General features: G+C 39.2%; 6 protein-coding genes across 6 annotated transcripts; all 6 read left to right on the top strand.

The window, feature by feature from the left end:
* The first annotated feature begins 619 nt into the window (after positions 1-619).
* Positions 620-1,618, top strand: LOC117288016 (galanin receptor type 2-like). Its single transcript, XM_033768692.1, has one exon. The coding sequence runs from the start codon at positions 620-622 to the stop codon at positions 1,616-1,618; it is 999 nt and encodes a 332-aa protein (XP_033624583.1).
* Positions 1,619-6,658: 5,040 nt separating this feature from the next.
* Positions 6,659-7,615, top strand: LOC117288015 (substance-P receptor-like). Its single transcript, XM_033768691.1, has one exon. It carries the CDS (start codon positions 6,659-6,661, stop codon positions 7,613-7,615), a length of 957 nt encoding a protein of 318 aa, XP_033624582.1.
* Positions 7,616-9,374: 1,759 nt separating this feature from the next.
* Positions 9,375-10,331, top strand: LOC117288014 (substance-P receptor-like). Its single transcript, XM_033768689.1, has one exon. The coding sequence runs from the start codon at positions 9,375-9,377 to the stop codon at positions 10,329-10,331; it is 957 nt and encodes a 318-aa protein (XP_033624580.1).
* A 4,330-nt stretch (positions 10,332-14,661) lies between these two features.
* On the top strand, positions 14,662-15,618 carry LOC117288013 (substance-P receptor-like). Its single transcript, XM_033768688.1, has one exon. The coding sequence runs from the start codon at positions 14,662-14,664 to the stop codon at positions 15,616-15,618; it is 957 nt and encodes a 318-aa protein (XP_033624579.1).
* A 4,322-nt stretch (positions 15,619-19,940) lies between these two features.
* LOC117288012 (substance-P receptor-like) lies at positions 19,941-20,897 on the top strand. Its single transcript, XM_033768687.1, has one exon. It carries the CDS (start codon positions 19,941-19,943, stop codon positions 20,895-20,897), a length of 957 nt encoding a protein of 318 aa, XP_033624578.1.
* A 4,099-nt stretch (positions 20,898-24,996) lies between these two features.
* Positions 24,997-25,994, top strand: LOC117288010 (C-X-C chemokine receptor type 5-like). The gene is made up of 2 exons (XM_033768686.1): positions 24,997-25,182; positions 25,284-25,994. Exons 1-2 carry the CDS (start codon positions 24,997-24,999, stop codon positions 25,992-25,994), a joined length of 897 nt encoding a protein of 298 aa, XP_033624577.1.
* The last annotated feature ends 847 nt before the right edge of the window (positions 25,995-26,841 follow it).

The raw sequence follows: 26,841 nt of genomic DNA, 5'->3' as shown, positions 1-26,841 counted from the left end.
TTAAAAGAGTTGATCTTTCAATTTCAGAGTCTTTCACCGCCATTATATTGTTTGTGATGAACAAGACTCAGGTCCCGATTTTTTGTTTGCTTGAAAGTCGGTGGCGTTTTACAGGTTAACAAGAAATGCCGCAAGGACCTTAACAAGCTGGCAAATTGTATTACAGAACTCTGAAAGGATCTTTGGTGAAAATTAGCCTTCAAACTTAAATTTTGAAAACAATGTCCAGCGTCAGTAGTGTTCGTCATGTAGATTCCTATAAAAACAATCGCACAAGCTTGCCCTGTACAGTTGTATTCAGATATCTTCGACTCCTCCGGCAGATTCGTTTTATGCTTTGGTCCCACTACCGTTCGGCTGGATACTGCGTGATAGAACTGAAGTTATCAGTATAAACCACTTGGGGGTGTTTCTGAATTTCTCATCGATATTTCCTGCTTTCACAAAACTCAGTCGCGCCATTTTAGTTGATGATATCTCTCTCAAAACAATCAAGATTTTACCGAGTGAATTCAACCAAAACTCAACTTATATCCATCTGTTCTTGGAGCAGCAAACAGTCTGATCAGAATTCTTCAGAGTATCTTTTGATAAACTTTTTCTTCCCGCTCAGCTTACAATGGCAAGTGAAGGTTTGGCTTTTGCGTTTAACATGATCATGGCATGCTTTGCCATCTGTGGAAACGGTTTGGTGATTTTCGTCATGACGGTCAGACGTAAACAGTTCAGCTCCTTCACAAACCGACTTATCCGTCACCAATCCATCATCGACTTCGTCTCTGGTTTGGTGTTCCTCGCTGTGACTGTTATTAGACAAACTTCGCTTTTGGACAATCTAGAGGGGAATTTCTCCGGGTGGATTCTCTGTAGGTTGGTTCGCTCAAGTTTTTTTGTTTGGGGTTTAAGCGTAGCATCCATGTACAATCTGGTGGTGATATCGCTGGAGCGTTTTCTTGCCACGTGCTATCCGGTCAAACACCGCAACTACTGCTCACTATTCAAGATCAAAGTTTCAATGTGTGCTGCTTGGGTCATCGGTTTCGCCTATGCGATAAGGTTTATCATTTTGTACAAAATCACTGACAACAAGTGCGGCTTTGATTATTCCATAAGTCCCACTGCTAGGATCGTTCTATTCATTTTGATCATGTTGGTGGAGTACATTATTCCAGTGATCTTGATATCATTTCCGTACGGTAGAATACTTCTCGTTCTTCGACACAAACTTGACAATGCTAACGCCAATCAGCAAAACGGTATCTTGAGCAAGGCCAAAAGAAACGTCATAATTACGTTGTTGATTGCTGGTTTCATGTTCTTCATTTGTTGGACTCCGATGCAGACGTTGCGGGTGTTCATTACCATTGGTGCAGTTTCTTCAAGCTCAAGTTCGTTAGTAACTCTCCTGGGTCAGGCATTTATGGGTTTGATCATGTGCAACATGTGCGTGAATCCAGTCGTTTATTGCTTCAAGTACGAGCATTTCCGCACACAGCTCAAGCAACTCGTAAAGAAGCGATTTCGCCATAACCGAGTGCATCCTGGAGTGGAGTCTACTGGTGCGCCCTCTTTGGCCATAGACCCGATTCAGCAAACAGCAACAGCACAAGCGCTCTAGTTCTCAGAAATAAGGTACGATTCATTCAAACACGCACAAAATTCCCGAAAAAGGGCATAAAATGCTTTTGATTGTTTTAACGAAAATTGTTATTCCGATGTGCACGGGTTTGTGCGGTATACTGGGCGTTAGTTAATCTCCTGGGACAGGCACTCATTGGTATGATCATGTACAACATGAGCGTGAATCCAGTCGTTTATTGCTTCAAGTATGAGCATTTCCGTACACAGCTTAATTAAGCAACTTGTACGGGGCCGATTTGGTCGAAACCGAGTGCGTCCTGGAGTGGAGTCTAAAGATGCGCCCTCTTTGGCCATAGACCCGATACAGCAATCGGCAATCACACAGGCGATGTAAGAACTAAGAAATAAGGTACGATTCACACAAATATGCAAATAATTCACGAGAAAACGCAAACGGTATTTGATGGTTTTGCCAAAAAGGTGATATTCCGAAATCCACAGAACGTACTTTTTTTTTGACGATCGAGGAAATTTGCTAGCTCGACGGGTAGGTGAGTCAGGAAACTAAAAGAATTAATCTTTCATTTCGAGCGGCCAGAAAATATCCATGTTCTGTTGTGCTCTGAACTGACCGGTTCTTTCCAGGTAAAAATCATTCTGCTCTGAGCTGAATGGGTCTTTCTAGGTCTAATAAGTCTCTTTGCTCGAAGCCGACTCTGCCTTTCCGGGTCTTATTAAAGGAACATTGCAAAATTGGTTTTAGCTAACAGTTGCTGGCAGTGTAAGCACTTTATGTAATCCACCATAATACCAAAACACTGAAAAAACCTGGAGAGGTTTGAGGTCGATCGACCACCTGGGTCACCAGAACATGGTGAAACAAAAAACCACATTACACATTTGCATGATATCGTTTGAAATAAAAATGAATAAAACGCTCACTGAGCGGTAAACTCTGACAAGTTGTATTTATTTCTCATCAAAAATGACATTTCAGACCTAAATATTACAAAATATGTTTCCTACCATCATCATCATTAGACCGTGTAAGTTTCATGCAAATTTATAGTATTCAAGATTTGTTTACTTATAAACTCTGTTATGTTCCTTAAAGTCTTTTCTTCTCTGAGCCTGAAGATGTTGTTAAAATACAAACGTTTTGAAGATCTTGACGAAAAGTTTTACATCGATGTGCACGGTTACCTTTTTGTATTGTTACCTTGAAGATTTACAAGAACTACCAAGAAGAATATTCTTAATCTGAAAGTATCTTGACGAGAATGTGTATCAAGAAACTAAAAGCGTTGATCTTTCAATGTTAGCATCTTCCACATTGATTGCCCATAAAGACAGAACTTAGACCACAAAAATATCCATTGTGCTTCTAGCCAACCGGTTCGTTCTATGTCTTAAAGGTAATTTCTGCTCTGACGAGCCGACTTGGTATTTTTTTTTGTTTATTAAAGCCATTGGACATTTACACGATTGTCCAAGGCCCACACTTCGTGTATCACATTTTATATATAAAATAACAAACCTGTGATAATTTAGGCTCAATTGTTCATCGGAGTCGGGAGAAAATAACGGGGAAAACCTACCCTTGTTTCCGCACGTTTCGCCGTGTCATCCGTAATATCGAGAATTGATATTGTTTTAATGTTTTCTCACAAAGTAAAGCATTCCATTTCAACAGAAGTCTTTCACCATTACCTTTTGTAAACCCTGTAAGTTATTTGTAAATCTGTGAACTTTTTTTTGGTTCTGTTCCGACTGTGTCCAATGGCTTTAAGTCTCTGTGCTATAGGCCGACTCTGTCTATCCGGGTCTTACTAAGTCCTTTCTTCTCTGAGCCGACTTGAAGATTTGTATAAAACACAAATTGTTGTAGGTTTTGACAATTAGTTTAATACCGATTTTTTTGTTACCTTGAGGATTCAAAAGAATGATAAAACTCGAAGAAAAAACAACCTTGTCTAACGAAGTTGTGTGCTGTCTACTAATGCCTAATTCTAAAATCTAATTCTGAGGTCTCGAAGTCAAATTCACATAACATTATTTGAGTGGAAAATTACTTCTTTCTCGAGACTACGTTACTTCAGAGGGAGCCGTTTCTAACGAATGTTTTATATACTATCAACAGCTCTCCTTTGATCGTTAAACAAGTAAGTTTGTATGCTAACAACTATTTTGAGTAATTACCAAAAGTGTCCAGTTACTTTAAGAACTCGAGTTTCACTACCAGTTTTATGAAATTTATGTAAAGGTTTGGTTTGACGGTAAAGTGGCTTTTGACAAAAACGTTAGGAATATGTAACATATTATTCCCGAAGGAACTTAACGAGATGTACACATACTCCCAAAGGGTTTTTGGAGCTTTCCTCTAAGAACAGGAAACATTATATTAGGGAGAGTAAAAAGCATTGGCCCTCAAATTATATAAAAGATAAACCCCGCGAGTATTTGTGATAACCAATTTGTCAATTCGATGTAGGTGTTTAAACCTCGAGTGCCTGTGACTCTTGATAAGTTAAACAGGAATTACATTCTTTTGTAGGACCTTGGTGCATTTATATATAACTCAAATGTATTGTTCATTGCTAAGTTCTCGAGACAAATCTTTTCATAAAGCAATGACTATATTCAACACTGCGCGTTCATTTTATTATTTGGAGCCTTAGACAATCGTTCAACCTTGCCTGAGGTTTTACAGTTTTATTTAAATACTTTCTAAATCTCAGGCTGGTTTATTTTAGCTTTCGGTTGCATTACTGGTGCACTCGGTGTACAAAGCGGTGTTTTTGAGATCGAAAGTAGTAAATAAAACGTTTTTTTCCCGCGGATTTCACATTGATTTATAAGAAAATTTTACCTCAAATTTGTTACACTGAGAGTTCATTCAACATACCCCAATTTAACCTTTTTTTAATATAAAATCCGCTGCAAAAACTCATACTAAAAAACTTCACAATTTATTTCGCTACATTTTCATTTGTAATCAATTTTACGATGGAATCAAATGACGGCTGTGCAACTGCGTTGAACGTGACTATCGCATGCTCGGCCACTCTCCTCATCAGTTAATCTCCTTGGACAGGCACTCATGGGTATGATCATGTGCAACATGAGTGTAAATCCAGTCGTTTATTGCTTCAAGTACGAGCATTTCCGTACACAGCTCAAGCAACTTGTACGGAGCCGATTTGGTCTAAACCGAGTGCGTCCTGGAGTGGAGTCTACTGGTGCGCCCTCTTTGGCCATAGACCCGATTCAGCAATTGGCAACGACACAAGCGATGTAAGATTTTAGAAATAAGGTACGGTTCACTCAAATGTGCAGATAGTCACGGGAAAACAAAAACGGTATTTGATGGTTTTGCCAAAAAAATAACATTCCTATATGCACAGAATGTATACGTAATCCTAAGTTTTGTTTATATTAAGTGTCCGTGCTCGAAGCCGACTCTTTTTTTCCGTTTTTTTTTGCTTTTGTTTTATAACCTTGAAGACATTGAATAACTTGCAAGTTTCGTTACGAGAATATTATGTGTTGAGAAATTCATTTTTAATTCTTTCACTGCAGTAGACTGTTTGTGGTAAACACAATTCAGGTCGCGGTTTAAATTTGAAGGTCTTGACGACTAGTTTTATTCCGATGTGCACGGTTACCGTTTTCTTTTATTGCCTTGATCATTTATAAGAACGACCTTGACGAGTATTCTTAATCTGAAAGTTTCTTGGTGAGAATTGTGTGTCAAGAAATTAAAAGCGTTGATCTTTCATTTTTTAGCGTCTTTCACTTTGATTGCCGACCCAGAAAAGACAGAACCCTTTTTTAACCCAGAAAATATCCAAGTTCTTTGTCCTCTTAACCAACCGGGTCTTTCTAGGTCTCATACGTCGTCATTTCTGCTCTGAGCCGACTTTGTATTTTGTTGGTCTATTAAGTTTCTGCACTCGAAGCCGAGTCTGTCTTTCCAGGTCTCATTTGAAGTCATTTCTTCTCTGAGCCGACCTGAAAATTTGGATTAAAGTTTCTGGAGGTCTTGACGAAAAGTTGTATACCGGTTACTATCTTTTTTTCTTTCTTTTTTCTTGAGAATTTAAAAGAATGACCTAGAAGAATAGTCTAACTGTAGGTTTCTTGACGAGAATGTGTGTCAAGAAATTAAATGCGTTGATCTTTCAAATCTAGAGTATTTCACTGCAGCAGTAGATTGTTGACAGACACCAGGTGATTGCGGCAACTCCAGGAGTGCGCCCCCATTACAACCTGATGACGAGCGGGCACAGACGCAAGTCTATGCCGAATGATGATGAGTAGATTGTTTGTGATCAACAAGATTCAGGTCCCGATATTTGGTTTGCTTCAAAGTCGGTGGCGTCTTAAGAAATGCTGAAAGCTGGCAGAAAGCCACACATGACTCTGAAAGGATCTTGGCTGCAAATTAACCTTCAAACTTTTATTTTGAAGTTGATTGTTTGTGATCAACGAGAATCAGGTCCCGATTTTTTGTTTGCTTGAAAGTCGGTGGCACTTTACAGGTTAACAAGAAATGCTGAAAGCTTGCGGAAAGCATTACATGACTCTAAAAGGATCTTTGGTGCAATTTAGCCGCCAAACTTCAATTTTGAATAAAATGTTCAGTGTTGTATACGGTGTGTGATGTGGATTCCTATAAATATAATCGTCTAAGGTTGCCCTGTACAGTTTTATTCAAATACCTTCGACTACTCCGCACATTCGTTTTATGCTTTGGCCCCACTACTGTTCGCCTGGACAAGGATAGTTGGTGAGAGATCCGAAGTTATCAGTATAAACCACATGCTGTGGGTTTCTGAATTTGCCATTGATATTTCCTGCTTTCACCAAACTAAGTCGCGTCATTTTAGTTGATGATATCTTTCTCAAAACAATCAAGCCTTTACTTAGTACACTCAACAATCTCAACATATATTCATCTGTTGTTGGAGCAGCAAACAATCTGATCAAAATACTTCAGAGTATTTTTTGATAAACTTTTTTTCCCGATCAGCCTACAATGGCAAGTGAAGGTTTGGCTTTTGTGTTAAATATGATCATGGCATTTTTGGCTATCCTCGGAAACGGTTTGGTGATTTTCGTCATGACGGTCAGGCGTAAACAGTTCAGCTCCTTCACTAACCGACTTATCCGTCACCAATCCATCATCGACTTCATCTCTGGTTTGGTGTTTCTCCTCATGACTGGGATCATTCAAAGTTCGCTTCTGGAGAATGTAGAGATACATTTCTCTGGTTGGATTCTCTGCAGGTTGATTTTCTCAAACTTCTTTGTTTGGGGTGTAAGCGTAGCATCCACGTACAATCTGGTGGTGATATCGCTGGAGCGTTTTCTTGCCACGTGCTATCCGGTCAAACACCGCAACTACTGCTCACTCTTTAAGATCAACGTTTCAATGTGTGTTGCTTGGATCATCGGGTTCATATATGCTGTCATGTATATTTTCCTCTACAAAGTCAATGGGAATCGGTGCGGCTTTAATCGTTCCATTAGTCCCACTGCATTGAATATTGTGTTTTGTGTAACTGTTTTCGTCGAGTATATCGTTCCAGTCATCCTTATATCGTTTTCGTACGTTAGAATACTCCTCGTTCTTCGACACAAACTTGACATTGCTAACGCCAATCAGCAAGATGGTGTCTTCAGTAAGGCTAAGAGAAACGTCATCATGACGATGCTGATCGCTGGTTGCATGTTCTTCATTTGCTGGACCCCGACGCAGACTTTGCGATTTCTCCTAACCATTGGTGTCGTCACAAGAAGAACAAGGTCATTCACTTCAATCAGTCTGGCTTTCACGGGTTTGATCATGTGCAACATGAGCGTGAACCCTGTCGTTTATTGCTTCAAGTACGAGCATTTCCGTACACAGCTTAAGCAACTTGTACGGGGCCGATTTGGTCGAAGCCGAGTGCGTCCTGGAGTGGAGTCTAACGATGCGCCCTCTTTGGCCATAGACCCGATACAGCAATCGGCAATTACACAGGCGATGTAAGAACTAAGAAATAAGGTACGAATCACTCAAATATGCAAATAATTCACGAGAAAACACAAACGATATTCGATGGTTTTGCCAAAAAATAATCTTCCTATATGCACAGAATGTACGTAATCCTAAGTTTTTTTTTTTATTATTTTATTTTTTTCCGTTTTTTTTTGCTTTTGTTTTATAACCTTGAAGACATTGAATAACTTGCAAGTTTCGTTACGAGAATATTATGTGTTGAGAAATTCATTTTTAATTCTTTCACTGCAGTAGACTGTTTGTGGTAAACACAATTCAGGTCGCGGTTTAAATTTGAAGGTCTTGACGACTAGTTTTATTCCGATGTGCACGGTTACCGTTTTCTTTTATTGCCTTGATCATTTATAAGAACGACCTTGACGAGTATTCTTAATCTGAAAGTTTCTTGGTGAGAATTGTGTGTCAAGAAATTAAAAGCGTTGATCTTTCATTTTTTAGCGTCTTTCACTTTGATTGCCGACCCAGAAAAGACAGAACCCTTTTTTAACCCAGAAAATATCCAAGTTCTTTGTCCTCTTAACCAACCGGGTCTTTCTAGGTCTCATACGTCGTCATTTCTGCTCTGAGCCGACTTTGTATTTTGTTGGTCTATTAAGTTTCTGCACTCGAAGCCGAGTCTGTCTTTCCAGGTCTCATTTGAAGTCATTTCTTCTCTGAGCCGACCTGAAAATTTGGATTAAAGTTTCTGGAGGTCTTGACGAAAAGTTGTATACCGGTTACTATCTTTTTTTCTTTCTTTTTTCTTGAGAATTTAAAAGAATGACCTAGAAGAATAGTCTAACTGTAGGTTTCTTGACGAGAATGTGTGTCAAGAAATTAAATGCGTTGATCTTTCAAATCTAGAGTATTTCACTGCAGCAGTAGATTGTTGACAGACACCAGGTGATTGCGGCAACTCCAGGAGTGCGCCCCCATTACAACCTGATGACGAGCGGGCACAGACGCAAGTCTATGCCGAATGATGATGAGTAGATTGTTTGTGATCAACAAGATTCAGGTCCCGATATTTGGTTTGCTTCAAAGTCGGTGGCGTCTTAAGAAATGCTGAAAGCTGGCAGAAAGCCACACATGACTCTGAAAGGATCTTGGCTGCAAATTAACCTTCAAACTTTTATTTTGAAGTTGATTGTTTGTGATCAACGAGAATCAGGTCCCGATTTTTTGTTTGCTTGAAAGTCGGTGGCACTTTACAGGTTAACAAGAAATGCTGAAAGCTTGCGGAAAGCATTACATGACTCTAAAAGGATCTTTGGTGCAATTTAGCCGCCAAACTTCAATTTTGAATAAAATGTTCAGTGTTGTATACGGTGTGTGATGTGGATTCCTATAAATATAATCGTCTAAGGTTGCCCTGTACAGTTTTATTCAAATACCTTCGACTACTCCGCACATTCGTTTTATGCTTTGGCCCCACTACTGTTCGCCTGGACAAGGATAGTTGGTGAGAGATCCGAAGTTATCAGTATAAACCACATGCTGTGGGTTTCTGAATTTGCCATTGATATTTCCTGCTTTCACCAAACTAAGTCGCGTCATTTTAGTTGATGATATCTTTCTCAAAACAATCAAGCCTTTACTTAGTACACTCAACAATCTCAACATATATTCATCTGTTGTTGGAGCAGCAAACAATCTGATCAAAATACTTCAGAGTATTTTTTGATAAACTTTTTTTCCCGATCAGCCTACAATGGCAAGTGAAGGTTTGGCTTTTGTGTTAAATATGATCATGGCATTTTTGGCTATCCTCGGAAACGGTTTGGTGATTTTCGTCATGACGGTCAGGCGTAAACAGTTCAGCTCCTTCACTAACCGACTTATCCGTCACCAATCCATCATCGACTTCATCTCTGGTTTGGTGTTTCTCCTCATGACTGGGATCATTCAAAGTTCGCTTCTGGAGAATGTAGAGATACATTTCTCTGGTTGGATTCTCTGCAGGTTGATTTTCTCAAACTTCTTTGTTTGGGGTGTAAGCGTAGCATCCACGTACAATCTGGTGGTGATATCGCTGGAGCGTTTTCTTGCCACGTGCTATCCGGTCAAACACCGCAACTACTGCTCACTCTTTAAGATCAACGTTTCAATGTGTGTTGCTTGGATCATCGGGTTCATATATGCTGTCATGTATATTTTCCTCTACAAAGTCAATGGGAATCGGTGCGGCTTTAATCGTTCCATTAGTCCCACTGCATTGAATATTGTGTTTTGTGTAACTGTTTTCGTCGAGTATATCGTTCCAGTCATCCTTATATCGTTTTCGTACGTTAGAATACTCCTCGTTCTTCGACACAAACTTGACATTGCTAACGCCAATCAGCAAGATGGTGTCTTCAGTAAGGCTAAGAGAAACGTCATCATGACGATGCTGATCGCTGGTTGCATGTTCTTCATTTGCTGGACCCCGACGCAGACTTTGCGATTTCTCCTAACCATTGGTGTCGTCACAAGAAGAACAAGGTCATTCACTTCAATCAGTCTGGCTTTCACGGGTTTGATCATGTGCAACATGAGCGTGAACCCTGTCGTTTATTGCTTCAAGTACGAGCATTTCCGTACACAGCTTAAGCAACTTGTACGGGGCCGATTTGGTCGAAGCCGAGTGCGTCCTGGAGTGGAGTCTAACGATGCGCCCTCTTTGGCCATAGACCCGATACAGCAATCGGCAATTACACAGGCGATGTAAGAACTAAGAAATAAGGTACGAATCACTCAAATATGCAAATAATTCACGAGAAAACACAAACGATATTCGATGGTTTTGCCAAAAAATAATCTTCCTATATGCACAGAATGTACGTAATCCTAAGTTTTGTTTTATTATTAAGTGTCCATGCTCGAAGCCGACTCCCTTTTTCCGGTCTTTTCTTTTCTGAGCCGATTTGAAGATTTGGATAGCACACAAAACATTTTGAAAGTCTAAATGAAAAGTTGTATTCCGATGTGCACGGTTTACTGTTTTTGTTTTGTTACCTTGAGGACTATGAATAATTTGCAAGTTTCGTTACGAGAATATTATGTGTTAAGAAATTCATTGTTAAGTCTTTCGTTGCAGTAGATTGTTTGTGGTAAACACAATTCAGGTCGCGGTTTAAATTTGAAGGTCTTGACGACTAGTTTTATACCGATGTGCACGGTTACTGTTTTCCTTTGTTGCCTTGATCATTTATAAGAACGACCTTGACGAGTATTCTTAATCTGAAAGTTTCTTGGTGAGAATTGCGTGTCAAGAAACTAAAAGCGTTGATCTTTCAATGTTAGCATCTTCCACATTGATTGCCCATGAAGACAGAACTTAGACCACAAAAATATCCATTGTGCTTCTAGCCAACCGGTTCGTTCTATGTCTTAAAGGTAATTTCTGCTCTGATGAGCCGACTTGGTATTTTTTTTGGTTGATTAAAGCCATTGGACATTTACACGATTGTCCAAGGCCCACACTTCGTGTATCACATTTTATATATAAAATAACAAACCTGTGATAATTTAGGCTCAATCGGTCATCGGAGTCGGGAGAAAATAACGGGGAAAACCCACCCTTGTTTCCGCACGTTTCGCCGTGTCATCCGTAATTTCGAGAATTGATATTGTTTTAATGTTTTCTCAAAAAGTAAAGCATTCCATTTCAACAGAAGTCTTTCACCATTACCTTTTGTAAACCCTGTAAGTTATTTGTAAATCTGTGAACTTTGTTTTGGTTCTGTTCCGAAAGTGTCCAATGGCTTTAAGTCTCTGTGCTATAGGCCGACTCTGTCTATCCGGGTCTTACTAAGTCCTTTCTTCTCTGAGCCGACTTGAAGATTTGTATAAAACACAAATTGTTGTAGGTTTTGACAATTAGTTTAATACCGATTTTTTTGTTACCTTGAGGATTCAAAAGAATGATAAAACTCGAAGAAAAAACAACCTTGTCTAACGAAGTTGTGTGCTGTCTACTAATGCCTAATTCTAAAATCTAATTCTGAGGTCTCGAAGTCAAATTCACATAACATTATTTGAGTGGAAAATTACTTCTTTCTCGAGACTACGTTACTTCAGAGGGAGCCGTTTCTAACGAATGTTTTATATACTATCAACAGCTCTCCTTTGATCGTTAAACAAGTAAGTTTGTATGCTAACAACTATTTTGAGTAATTACCAAAAGTGTCCAGTTACTTTAAGAACTCGAGTTTCACTACCAGTTTTATGAAATTTATGTAAAGGTTTGGTTTGACGGTAAAGTGGCTTTTGACAAAAACGTTAGGAATATGTAACATATTATTCCCGAAGGAACTTAACGAGATGTACACATACTCCCAAAGGGTTTTTGGAGCTTTCCTCTAAGAACAGGAAACATTATATTAGGGAGAGTAAAAAGCATTGGCCCTCAAATTATATAAAAGATAAACCCCGCGAGTATTTGTGATAACCAATTTGTCAATTCGATGTAGGTGTTTAAACCTCGAGTGCCTGTGACTCTTGATAAGTTAAACAGGAATTACATTCTTTTGTAGGACCTTGGTGCATTTATATATAACTCAAATGTATTGTTCATTGCTAAGTTCTCGAGACAAATCTTTTCATAAAGCAATGACTATATTCAACACTGCGCGTTCATTTTATTATTTGGAGCCTTAGACAATCGTTCAACCTTGCCTGAGGTTTTACAGTTTTATTTAAATACTTTCTAAATCTCAGGCTGGTTTATTTTAGCTTTCGGTTGCATTACTGGTGCACTCGGTGTACAAAGCGGTGTTTTTGAGATCGAAAGTAGTAAATAAAACGTTTTTTTCCCGCGGATTTCACATTGATTTATAAGAAAATTTTACCTCAAATTTGTTACACTGAGAGTTCATTCAACATACCCCAATTTAACCTTTTTTTAATATAAAATCCGCTGCAAAAACTCATACTAAAAAACTTCACAATTTATTTCGCTACATTTTCATTTGTAATCAATTTTACGATGGAATCAAATGACGGCTGTGCAACTGCGTTGAACGTGACTATCGCATGCTCGGCCACTCTCCTCATCAGTTAATCTCCTTGGACAGGCACTCATGGGTATGATCATGTGCAACATGAGTGTAAATCCAGTCGTTTATTGCTTCAAGTACGAGCATTTCCGTACACAGCTCAAGCAACTTGTACGGAGCCGATTTGGTCTAAACCGAGTGCGTCCTGGAGTGGAGTCTACTGGTGCGCCCTCTTTGGCCATAGACCCGATTCAGCAATTGGCAACGACACAAGCGATGTAAGATTTTAGAAATAAGGTACGGTTCACTCAAATGTGCAGATAGTCACGGGAAAACACAAACGGTATTTGATGGTTTTGCCAAAAAAATAACATTCCTATATGCACAGAATGTATACGTAATCCTAAGTTTTGTTTATATTAAGTGTCCGTGCTCGAAGCCGACTCTTTTTTTCCGTTTTTTTTTGCTTTTGTTTTATAACCTTGAAGACATTGAATAACTTGCAAGTTTCGTTACGAGAATATTATGTGTTGAGAAATTCATTTTTAATTCTTTCACTGCAGTAGACTGTTTGTGGTAAACACAATTCAGGTCGCGGTTTAAATTTGAAGGTCTTGACGACTAGTTTTATTCCGATGTGCACGGTTACCGTTTTCTTTTATTGCCTTGATCATTTATAAGAACGACCTTGACGAGTATTCTTAATCTGAAAGTTTCTTGGTGAGAATTGTGTGTCAAGAAATTAAAAGCGTTGATCTTTCATTTTTTAGCGTCTTTCACTTTGATTGCCGACCCAGAAAAGACAGAACCCTTTTTTAACCCAGAAAATATCCAAGTTCTTTGTCCTCTTAACCAACCGGGTCTTTCTAGGTCTCATACGTCGTCATTTCTGCTCTGAGCCGACTTTGTATTTTGTTGGTCTATTAAGTTTCTGCACTCGAAGCCGAGTCTGTCTTTCCAGGTCTCATTTGAAGTCATTTCTTCTCTGAGCCGACCTGAAGATTTGGATTAAAGTTTCTGGAGGTCTTGACGAAAAGTTGTATACCGGTTACTATCTTTTTTTCTTTCTTTTTTCTTGAGAATTTAAAAGAATGACCTAGAAGAATAGTCTAACTGTAGGTTTCTTGACGAGAATGTGTGTCAAGAAATTAAATGCGTTGATCTTTCAAATCTAGAGTATTTCACTGCAGCAGTAGATTGTTGACAGACACCAGGTGATTGCGGCAACTCCAGGAGTGCGCCCCCATTACAACCTGATGACGAGCGGGCACAGACGCAAGTCTATGCCGAATGATGATGAGTAGATTGTTTGTGATCAACAAGATTCAGGTCCCGATATTTGGTTTGCTTCAAAGTCGGTGGCGTCTTAAGAAATGCTGAAAGCTGGCAGAAAGCCACACATGACTCTGAAAGGATCTTGGCTGCAAATTAACCTTCAAACTTTTATTTTGAAGTTGATTGTTTGTGATCAACGAGAATCAGGTCCCGATTTTTTGTTTGCTTGAAAGTCGGTGGCACTTTACAGGTTAACAAGAAATGCTGAAAGCTTGCGGAAAGCATTACATGACTCTAAAAGGATCTTTGGTGCAATTTAGCCGCCAAACTTCAATTTTGAATAAAATGTTCAGTGTTGTATACGGTGTGTGATGTGGATTCCTATAAATATAATCGTCTAAGGTTGCCCTGTACAGTTTTATTCAAATACCTTCGACTACTCCGCACATTCGTTTTATGCTTTGGCCCCACTACTGTTCGCCTGGACAAGGATAGTTGGTGAGAGATCCGAAGTTATCAGTATAAACCACATGCTGTGGGTTTCTGAATTTGCCATTGATATTTCCTGCTTTCACCAAACTAAGTCGCGTCATTTTAGTTGATGATATCTTTCTCAAAACAATCAAGCCTTTACTTAGTACACTCAACAATCTCAACATATATTCATCTGTTGTTGGAGCAGCAAACAATCTGATCAAAATACTTCAGAGTATTTTTTGATAAACTTTTTTTCCCGATCAGCCTACAATGGCAAGTGAAGGTTTGGCTTTTGTGTTAAATATGATCATGGCATTTTTGGCTATCCTCGGAAACGGTTTGGTGATTTTCGTCATGACGGTCAGGCGTAAACAGTTCAGCTCCTTCACTAACCGACTTATCCGTCACCAATCCATCATCGACTTCATCTCTGGTTTGGTGTTTCTCCTCATGACTGGGATCATTCAAAGTTCGCTTCTGGAGAATGTAGAGATACATTTCTCTGGTTGGATTCTCTGCAGGTTGATTTTCTCAAACTTCTTTGTTTGGGGTGTAAGCGTAGCATCCACGTACAATCTGGTGGTGATATCGCTGGAGCGTTTTCTTGCCACGTGCTATCCGGTCAAACACCGCAACTACTGCTCACTCTTTAAGATCAACGTTTCAATGTGTGTTGCTTGGATCATCGGGTTCATATATGCTGTCATGTATATTTTCCTCTACAAAGTCAATGGGAATCGGTGCGGCTTTAATCGTTCCATTAGTCCCACTGCATTGAATATTGTGTTTTGTGTAACTGTTTTCGTCGAGTATATCGTTCCAGTCATCCTTATATCGTTTTCGTACGTTACAATACTCCTCGTTCTTCGACACAAACTTGACATTGCTAACGCCAATCAGCAAGATGGTGTCTTCAGTAAGGCTAAGAGAAACGTCATCATGACGATGCTGATCGCTGGTTGCATGTTCTTCATTTGCTGGACCCCGACGCAGACTTTGCGATTTCTCCTAACCATTGGTGTCGTCACAAGAAGAACAAGGTCATTCACTTCAATCAGTCTGGCTTTCACGGGTTTGATCATGTGCAACATGAGCGTGAACCCTGTCGTTTATTGCTTCAAGTACGAGCATTTCCGTACACAGTTTAAGCAACTTGTACGGGGCCGATTTGGTCGAAGCCGAGTGCGTCCTGGAGTGGAGTCTAACGATGCGCCCTCTTTGGCCATAGACCCGATACAGCAATCGGCAATTACACAGGCGATGTAAGAACTAAGAAATAAGGTACGAATCACTCAAATATGCAAATAATTCACGAGAAAACACAAACGATATTCGATGGTTTTGCCAAAAAATAATCTTCCTATATGCACAGAATGTACGTAATCCTAAGTTGTTTTTATTATGAAGTGTCCATGCTCGAAGCCGACTTCCTTTTTTACGGGTCTTTTCTTTTCTGAGCCGATTTGAAGATTTGGATAGCACACAAAACATTTTGAAAGTCTAAATGAAAAGTTTTATTCCGATGTGCACGGTTTACTGTTTTTGTTTTGTTACCTTGAGGACTATGAATAATTTGCAAGTTTCGTTACGAGAATATTATGTGTTAAGAAATTCATTGTTAAGTCTTTCGTTGCAGTAGATTGTTTGTGGTAAACACAATTCAGGTCGCGGTTTAAATTTGAAGGTCTTGACGACTAGTTTTATACCGATGTGCACGGTTACTGTTTTCCTTTGTTGCCTTGATCATTTATAAGAACGACCTTGACGAGTATTCTTAATCTGAAAGTTTCTTGGTGAGAATTGCGTGTCAAGAAACTAAAAGCGTTGATCTTTCAATGTTAGCATGTTCCACATTGATTGCCCATAAAGACAGAACTTAGACCACAAAAATATCCATTGTGCTTCTAGCCAACCGGTTCGTTCTATGTCTTAAAGGTAATTTCTGCTCTGACGAGCCGACTTGGTATTTTTTTTTGGTTGATTAAAGCCATTGGACATTTACACGATTGTCCAAGGCCCACACTTCGTGTATCACATTTTATATATAAAATAACAAACCTGTGATAATTTAGGCTCAATCGGTCATCGGAGTCGGGAGAAAATAACGGGGAAAACCCACCCTTGTTTCCGCACGTTTCGCCGTGTCATCCGTAATTTCGAGAATTGATATTGTTTTAATGTTTTCTCAAAAAGTAAAGCATTCCATTTCAACAGAAGTCTTTCACCATTACCTTTTGTAAACCCTGTAAGTTATTGTAAATCTGTGAACTTTGTTTTGGTTCTGTTCCGAAAGTGTCCAATGGCTTTAAGTCTCTGTGCTATAGGCCGACTCTGTCTATCCGGGTCTTACTAAGTCCTTTCTTCTCTGAGCCGACTTGAAGATTTGTATAAAACACAAATTGTTGTAGGTTTTGACAATTAGTTTAATACCGATTTTTTTGTTACCTTGAGGATTCAAAAGAATGATAAAACTCGAAGAAAAACAAACCTTGTCTAACGAAGTTGTGTGCTGTCTACTAATGCCTAATTCTAAAATCTAATTCTGAGGTCTCGAAGTCAAATTCACATAACATTATTTGAGTGGAAAATTACTTCTTTCTCGAGACTACGTTACTTCAGAGGGAGCCGTTTCTAACGAATGTTTTATATACTATCAACAGCTCTCCTTTGATCGTTAAACAAGTAAGTTTGTATGCTAACAACTATTTTGAGTAATTACCAAAAGTGTCCAGTTACTTTAAGAACTCGAGTTTCACTACCAGTTTATGAAATTTATGTAAAGGTTTGGTTGACGGTAAAGTGGCTTTTGACAAAAACGTTAGGAATATGTAACATATTATTCCGAAGGAACTTAACGAGATGTACACATACTCCCAAAGGGTTTTTGGAGCTTCCTCTAAGAACAGGAACATTATATTAGGGAGAGTAAAAAGCATTGGCCCTCAAATTATATAAAAGATAAACCCCGCGAGTATTTGTGATAACCAATTTGTCAATTCGATGTAGGTGTTTAAACCTCGAGTGCCTGTGACTCTTGATAAGTTAAACAGGAATTACATTCTTTTGTAGGACCTTGGTGCATTTATATATACTCAAATGTATTGTTCATTGCTAAGTTCTCGAGACAAATCTTTTCATAAAGCAATGACTATATTCAACACTGCGCGTTCATTTTATTATTTGGAGCCTTAGACAATCGTTCAACCTTGCCTGAGGTTTTACAGTTTTATTTAAATACTTTCTAAATCTCAGGCTGGTTTATTTTAGCTTTCGGTTGCATTACTGGTGCACTCGGTGTACAAAGCGGTGTTTTGAGATCGAAAGTAGTAAATAAAACGTTTTTTTTTCCCGCGGATTTCACATTGATTTATAAGAAAATTTTACCTCAAATTTGTTACACTGAGAGTTCATTCAACATACCCCAATTTAACCTTTTTTTAATATAAAATCCGCTGCAAAAACTCATACTAAAAAACTTCACAATTATTTCGCTACATTTTCATTTGTAATCAATTTTACGATGGAATCAAATGACGGCTGTGCAACTGCGTTGAACGTGACTATCGCATGCTCGGCCACTCTCCTCATCAGTTAATCTCCTTGGACAGGCACTCATGGGTATGATCATGTGCAACATGAGTGTAAATCCAGTCGTTTATTGCTTCAAGTACGAGCATTTCCGTACACAGCTCAAGCAACTTGTACGGAGCCGATTTGGTCTAAACCGAGTGCGTCCTGGAGTGGAGTCTACTGGTGCGCCCTCTTTGGCCATAGACCCGATTCAGCAATTGGCAACGACACAAGCGATGTAAGATTTTAGAAATAAGGTACGGTTCACTCAAATGTGCAGATAGTCACGGGAAAACACAAACGGTATTTGATGGTTTTGCCAAAAAATAACATTCCTATAGCACAGAATGTATACGTAATCCTAAGTTTTGTTTATATTAAGTGTCCGTGCTCGAAGCCGACTCTTTTTTTTCCGTTTTTTTTTGCTTTTGTTTTATAACCTTGAAGACATTGAATAACTTGCAAGTTTCGTTACGAGAATATTATGTGTTGAGAAATTCATTTTTAATTCTTTCACTGCAGTAGACTGTTTGTGGTAAACACAATTCAGGTCGCGGTTTAAATTTGAAGGTCTTGACGACTAGTTTTTATTCCGATGTGCACGGTTACCGTTTTCTTTTATTGCCTTGATCATTTATAAGAACGACCTTGACGAGTATTCTTAATCTGAAAGTTTCTGGTGAGAATTGTGTGTCAAGAAATTAAAGCGTTGATCTTTCATTTTTTAGCGTCTTTCACTTTGATTGCCGACCCAGAAAAGACAGAACCCTTTTTTAACCCAGAAAATATCCAAGTTCTTTGTCCTCTTAACCAACCGGGTCTTTCTAGGTCTCATACGTCGTCATTTCTGCTCTGAGCCGACTTTGTATTTTGTTGGTCTATTAAGTTTCTGCACTCGAAGCCGAGTCTGTCTTTCCAGGTCTCATTTGAAGTCATTTCTTCTCTGAGCCGACCTGAAGATTTGGATTAAAGTTTCTGGAGGTCTTGACGAAAAGTTGTATACCGGTTACTATCTTTTTTTCTTTCTTTTTTCTTGAGAATTTAAAAGAATGACCTAGAAGAATAGTCTAACTGTAGGTTTCTTGACGAGAATGTGTGTCAAGAAATTAAATGCGTTGATCTTTCAAATCTAGAGTATTTCACTGCAGCAGTAGATTGTTGACAGACACCAGGTGATTGCGGCAACTCCAGGAGTGCGCCCCCATTACAACCTGATGACGAGCGGGCACAGACGCAAGTCTATGCCGAATGATGATGAGTAGATTGTTTGTGATCAACAAGATTCAGGTCCCGATATTTGGTTTGCTTCAAAGTCGGTGGCGTCTTAAGAAATGCTGAAAGCTGGCAGAAAGCCACACATGACTCTGAAAGGATCTTGGCTGCAAATTAACCTTCAAACTTTTATTTTGAAGTTGATTGTTTGTGATCAACGAGAATCAGGTCCCGATTTTTTGTTTGCTTGAAAGTCGGTGGCACTTTACAGGTTAACAAGAAATGCTGAAAGCTTGCGGAAAGCATTACATGACTCTAAAAGGATCTTTGGTGCAATTTAGCCGCCAAACTTCAATTTTGAATAAAATGTTCAGTGTTGTATACGGTGTGTGATGTGGATTCCTATAAATATAATCGTCTAAGGTTGCCCTGTACAGTTTTATTCAAATACCTTCGACTACTCCGCACATTCGTTTTATGCTTTGGCCCCACTACTGTTCGCCTGGACAAGGATAGTTGGTGAGAGATCCGAAGTTATCAGTATAAACCACATGCTGTGGGTTTCTGAATTTGCCATTGATATTTCCTGCTTTCACCAAACTAAGTCGCGTCATTTTAGTTGATGATATCTTTCTCAAAACAATCAAGCCTTTACTTAGTACACTCAACAATCTCAACATATATTCATCTGTTGTTGGAGCAGCAAACAATCTGATCAAAATACTTCAGAGTATTTTTTGATAAACTTTTTTCCCGATCAGCCTACAATGGCAAGTGAAGGTTTGGCTTTTGTGTTAAATATGATCATGGCATTTTTGGCTATCCTCGGAAACGGTTTGGTGATTTTCGTCATGACGGTCAGGCGTAAACAGTTCAGCTCCTTCACTAACCGACTTATCCGTCACCAATCCATCATCGACTTCATCTCTGGTTTGGTGTTTCTCCTCATGACTGGGATCATTCAAAGTTCGCTTCTGGAGAATGTAGAGATACATTTCTCTGGTTGGATTCTCTGCAGGTTGATTTTCTCAAACTTCTTTGTTTGGGGTGTAAGCGTAGCATCCACGTACAATCTGGTGGTGATATCGCTGGAGCGTTTTCTTGCCACGTGCTATCCGGTCAAACACCGCAACTACTGCTCACTCTTTAAGATCAACGTTTCAATGTGTGTTGCTTGGATCATCGGGTTCATATATGCTGTCATGTATATTTTCCTCTACAAAGTCAATGGGAATCGGTGCGGCTTTAATCGTTCCATTAGTCCCACTGCATTGAATATTGTGTTTTGTGTAACTGTTTTCGTCGAGTATATCGTTCCAGTCATCCTTATATCGTTTTCGTACGTTACAATACTCCTCGTTCTTCGACACAAACTTGACATTGCTAACGCCAATCAGCAAGATGGTGTCTTCAGTAAGGCTAAGAGAAACGTCATCATGACGATGCTGATCGCTGGTTGCATGTTCTTCATTTGCTGGACCCCGACGCAGACTTTGCGATTTCTCCTAACCATTGGTGTCGTCACAAGAAGAACAAGGTCATTCACTTCAATCAGTCTGGCTTTCACGGGTTTGATCATGTGCAACATGAGCGTGAACCCTGTCGTTTATTGCTTCAAGTACGAGCATTTCCGTACACAGTTTAAGCAACTTGTACGGGGCCGATTTGGTCGAAGCCGAGTGCGTCCTGGAGTGGAGTCTAACGATGCGCCCTCTTTGGCCATAGACCCGATACAGCAATCGGCAATTACACAGGCGATGTAAGAACTAAGAAATAAGGTACGAATCACTCAAATATGCAAATAATTCACGAGAAAACACAAACGATATTCGATGGTTTTGCCAAAAAATAATCTTCCTATATGCACAGAATGTACGTAATCCTAAGTTGTTTTTATTATGAAGTGTCCATGCTCGAAGCCGACTTCCTTTTTTACGGGTCTTTTCTTTTCTGAGCCGATTTGAAGATTTGGATAGCACACAAAACATTTTGAAAGTCTAAATGAAAAGTTTTATTCCGATGTGCACGGTTTACTGTTTTTGTTTTGTTACCTTGAGGACTATGAATAATTTGCAAGTTTCGTTACGAGAATATTATGTGTTAAGAAATTCATTGTTAAGTCTTTCGTTGCAGTAGATTGTTTGTGGTAAACACAATTCAGGTCGCGGTTTAAATTTGAAGGTCTTGACGACTAGTTTTATACCGATGTGCACGGTTACTGTTTTCCTTTGTTGCCTTGATCATTTATAAGAACGACCTTGACGAGTATTCTTAATCTGAAAGTTTCTTGGTGAGAATTGCGTGTCAAGAAACTAAAAGCGTTGATCTTTCAATGTTAGCATGTTCCACATTGATTGCCCATAAAGACAGAACTTAGACCACAAAAATATCCATTGTGCTTCTAGCCAACCGGTTCGTTCTATGTCTTAAAGGTAATTTCTGCTCTGACGAGCCGACTTGGTATTTTTTTTGGTTGATTAAAGCCATTGGACATTTACACGATTGTCCAAGGCCCACACTTCGTGTATCACATTTTATATATAAAATAACAAACCTGTGATAATTTAGGCTCAATCGGTCATCGGAGTCGGGAGAAAATAACGGGGAAAACCCACCCTTGTTTCCGCACGTTTCGCCGTGTCATCCGTAATTTCGAGAATTGATATTGTTTTAATGTTTTCTCAAAAAGTAAAGCATTCCATTTCAACAGAAGTCTTTCACCATTACCTTTTGTAAACCCTGTAAGTTATTTGTAAATCTGTGAACTTTGTTTTGGTTCTGTTCCGAAAGTGTCCAATGGCTTTAAGTCTCTGTGCTATAGGCCGACTCTGTCTATCCGGGTCTTACTAAGTCCTTTCTTCTCTGAGCCGACTTGAAGATTTGTATAAAACACAAATTGTTGTAGGTTTTGACAATTAGTTTAATACCGATTTTTTTGTTACCTTGAGGATTCAAAAGAATGATAAAACTCGAAGAAAAAACAACCTTGTCTAACGAAGTTGTGTGCTGTCTACTAATGCCTAATTCTAAAATCTAATTCTGAGGTCTCGAAGTCAAATTCACATAACATTATTTGAGTGGAAAATTACTTCTTTCTCGAGACTACGTTACTTCAGAGGGAGCCGTTTCTAACGAATGTTTTATATACTATCAACAGCTCTCCTTTGATCGGTAAACAAGTAAGTTTGTATGCTAACAACTATTTTGAGTAATTACCAAAAGTGTCCACTGCCTTTAAGAACTCGAGTTTCACTACCAGTTTTATGAAATTTATGTAAAGGTTTGGTTTGACGGTAAAGTGGCTTTTGACAAAAACGTTAGGAATATGTAACATATTATTCCCGAAGGAACTTAACGAGATGTACACATACTCCCAAAGGGTTTTTGGAGCTTTCCTCTAAGAACAGGAAACATTATATTAGGGAGAGTAAAAAGCATTGGCCCTCAAATTATATAAAAGATAAACCCCGCGAGTATTTGTGATAACCAATTTGTCAATTCGATGTAGGTGTTTAAACCTCGAGTGCCTGTGACTCTTGATAAGTTAAACAGGAATTACATTCTTTTGTAGGACCTTGGTGCATTTATATATAACTCAAATGTATTGTTCATTGCTAAGTTCTCGAGACAAATCTTTTCATAAAGCAATGACTATATTCAACACTGCGCGTTCATTTTATTATTTGGAGCCTTAGACAATCGTTCAACCTTGCCTGAGGTTTTACAGTTTTATTTAAATACTTTCTAAATCTCAGGCTGGTTTATTTTAGCTTTCGGTTGCATTACTGGTGCACTCGGTGTACAAAGCGGTGTTTTTGAGATCGAAAGTAGTCAATAAACCGTTTTTCCCGAGGATTTCACATTGATTTATAAGAAAATTTTACCTCAAATTTGTTACACTGATAGTTCATTCAACATACCCCAATTTAACCTTTTTTAATATAAAATCCGCTGCAAAAAGTCATACTAAAAAACTTCACAATTTATTTCGCTACATTTTCATTTGTAATCAATTTTACGATGGAATCAAATGACGGCTTTGCAACTGCGTTGAACGTGACTATCGCATGCTCGGCCACTCTCCTCATCAGTTAATCTCCTTGGACAGGCACTCATGGGTATGATCATGTGCAACATGAGTGTAAATCCAGTCGTTTATTGCTTCAAGTACGAGCATTTCCGTACACAGCTCAAGCAACTTGTACGGAGCCGATTTGGTCTAAACCGAGTGCGTCCTGGAGTGGAGTCTACCGGTGCGCCCTCTTTGGCCATAGACCCGATTCAGCAATTGGCAACGACACAAGCGATGTAAGATTTTAGAAATAAGGTACGGTTCACTCAAATATGCAGAAAACAAAAACGTTATTTGATGGTTTTGCCAAAAAAATAACATTCCTATATGCACAGAATGTATACGTAATCCTAAGTTTTTTTTTATATTAAGTGTCCGTGCTCGAAGCCGACTCTTTTTTTCCGTGTCTTATTAAGTCTTTTCTTTTCTGAGCCGACTTGGAGATTTGGATAGCACACAAACAAATTTGAAAGTCTAAATATAAAGTTTTTTGCTTTTGTTTTATAACCTTGACGACATTGAATAACTTGCAAGTTTCGTTACGAGAATATTATGTGTTGAGAAATTCATTTTTAATTCTTTCACTGCAGTAGACTGTTTGTGGTAAACACGATTCAGGTCGCGGTTTAAATTTGAAGGTCTTGACGACTAGTTTTATACCGACGTGCACTGTTACTGTTTTCCTTTGTTGCCTTGATCATTTATAAGAACGACCTTGACAAGTATTCTTAATCTGAAAGTTTCTTGGTGAGAATTGTGTGTCAAGAAATTAAAAGCATTGATCTTTCAATTTTAGCGTCTTTCACTTTGATTGCCGGCTTAGAGAAGACAGAACTTAGACCCAGAAAATATCCAAGCTCTTTTGTTCTCTTAGCCAACCGGGTCTTTCTGTGTCTTATAAGTCATTTCTGCTCTGAGCAGACTCAGTGTTTTTTTGGTCTTAATTAAGTCTCTGTGCTCGAAGCCGAGCCTGTCTTTCCAGGTCTCATTTGAAGTCATTTCTTCTCTGAGCCGACCTGAAAATTTTGATTAAAGTTTCTGGAGGTCTTGACGAAAAGTTGTATACCGGTTACTATCTTTTTTTCTTTCTTTTTTTCTTGAGGATTTAAAAGGATGACCTAGATACATATTCTTACCGTAAGTTTCTTGACGAGAATGTGTGTCAAGAAATGTAAAGAGTTGATCTTTCAATGTCAGAGTCTTTCACCGCCATTAAAATGTTTGTGATAAACAAGACTCAGGTCCCGATTTTTTGTTTGCTTGAAAGTCGGTGGCGTTTTACAGGTTAACAAGAAATGCCGCAAGGACCTTAACAAGCTGGCAAATTGTATTACAGAACTCTGAAAGGATCTTTGGTGAAAATTAGCCTTCAAACTTAAATTTTGAAAACAATGTCCAGCGTCAGTAGTGTTCGTCATGTAGATTCCTATAAAAAACAATCGCACAAGCTTGCCCTGTACAGTTGTATTCAGATATCTTCGACTCCTCCGGCAGATTCGTTTTATGCTTTGGTCCCACTACCGTTCGGCTGGATACTGCGTGATAGATCTGAAGTTATTAGTATAAACCACTTGGGGGTGTTTCTGAATTTCTCATCGATATTTCCTGCTTTCACAAAACTCAGTCGCGCCATTTTAGTTGATGATATCTCTCTCAAAACAATCAAGATTTTACCGAGTGAATTCAACCAAAACTCAACTTATATCCATCTGTTCTTGGAGCAGCAAACCGTCTGATCAGAATTCTTCAGAGTATCTTTTGATAAACTTTTTCTTTCCACTCAGCTTACAATGGCAAGTGAAGGTTTGGCTTTTGCGTTCAACATGATCATGGCATGCTTTGCCATCTGTGGAAACGGTTTGGTGATTTTCGTCATGACGGTCAGACGTAAACAGTTCAGCTCCTTCACAAACCGACTTATCCGTCACCAATCCATCATCGACTTCGTCTCTGGTTTGGTGTTCCTCGCTGTGACTGTTATTAGACAAACTTCGCTTTTGGACAATCTAGAGGGGAATTTCTCCGGGTGGATTCTCTGTAGGTTGGTTCGCTCAAGTTTTTTTGTTTGGGGTTTAAGCGTAGCATCCACGTACAATCTGGTGGTGATATCGCTGGAGCGTTTTCTTGCCACGTGCTATCCGGTCAACTACGCAACTACTGCTCACTCTTCAAGATCAAAGTTTCAATGTGTGCTGCTTGGGTCATCGGTTTCGCCTATGCGATAAGGTTTATCATTTTGTACAAAATCACTGACAACAAGTGCGGCTTTGATTATTCCATAAGTCCCACTGCTAGGATCGTTCTATTCATTTTGATCATGTTGGTGGAGTACATTATTCCAGTGATCTTGATATCGTTTCCGTACGGTAGAATACTCCTCGTTCTTCGACACAAACTTGACAATGCTAACGCCAATCAGCAAAACCGTATCTTGAGCAAGGCCAAAAGAAACGTCATAATTACGTTGTTGATTGCTGGTTTCATGTTCTTCATTTGTTGGACTCCAATGCAGACGTTGCGGGTGTTCATTACCATTGGTGCAGTTTCTTCAAGCTCAAGTTCGTTAGTAACTCTCCTGGGTCAGGTATTTATGGGTTTGATCATGTGCAACATGTGCGTGAATCCAGTCGTTTATTGCTTCAAGTACGAGCATTTCCGCACACAGCTCAAGCAACTCGTAAAGAAGCGATTTCGCCATAACCGAGTGCATCCTGGAGTGGAGTCTACTGGTGCGCCCTCTTTGGCCATAGACCCGATTCAGCAAACAGCAACAGCACAAGCGCTCTAGTTCTCAGAAATAAGGTACGATTCATTCAAACACGCACAAAATTCCCGAAAAAGGGCATAAAATGCTTTTGATTGTTTTAACGAAAATTGTTATTCCGATGTGCACGGGTTTGTGCGGTATACTGGGCGTTAGTTAATCTCCTGGGACAGGCACTCATTGGTATGATCATGTGCAACATGAGCGTGAATCCAGTCGTTTATTGCTTCAAGTACGAGCATTTCCGTACACAGCTTAAGCAACTTGTACGGGGCCGATTTGGTCGAAACCGAGTGCGTCCTGGAGTTGAGTCTAAAGATGCGCCCTCTTTGGCCATAGACCCGATACAGCAATCGGCAATCACACAGGCGATGTAAGAACTAAGAAATAGGGTACGATTCACACAAATATGCAAATAATTCACGAGAAAACGCAAACGGTATTTGATGGTTTTGCCAAAAAGGTAATATTCCGAAATCCACAGAACGTACTTTTTTTTTGACGATCGAGGAAATTTGCTAGCTCGACGGGTAGGTGAGTCAGGAAACTAAAAGAATTAATCTTTCATTTCGAGCGGCCAGAAAATATCCATGTTCTGTTGTGCTCTGAACTGACCGGTTCTTTCCAGGTAAAAATCATTCTGCTCTGAGCTGAATGGGTCTTTCTAGGTCTAATAAGTCTCTTTGCTCGAAGCCGACTCTGCCTTTCCGGGTCTTATTAAAGGAACATTGCAAAATTGGTTTTAGCTAACAGTTGCTGGCAGTGTAAGCACTTTATGTAATCCACCATAATACCAAAACACTGAAAAAACCTGGAGAGGTTTGAGGTCGATCGACCACCTGGGTCACCAGAACATGGTGAAACAAAAAAC

This window comes from Asterias rubens, chromosome 3 (genome assembly GCF_902459465.1).
Source record: "Asterias rubens chromosome 3, eAstRub1.3, whole genome shotgun sequence".
NCBI lineage: Eukaryota > Metazoa > Echinodermata > Asteroidea > Forcipulatida > Asteriidae > Asterias > Asterias rubens.
The sequence above is the reverse complement of the archived record's forward strand: the minus strand, read 5'-3'. Positions and strand labels throughout refer to the sequence as shown.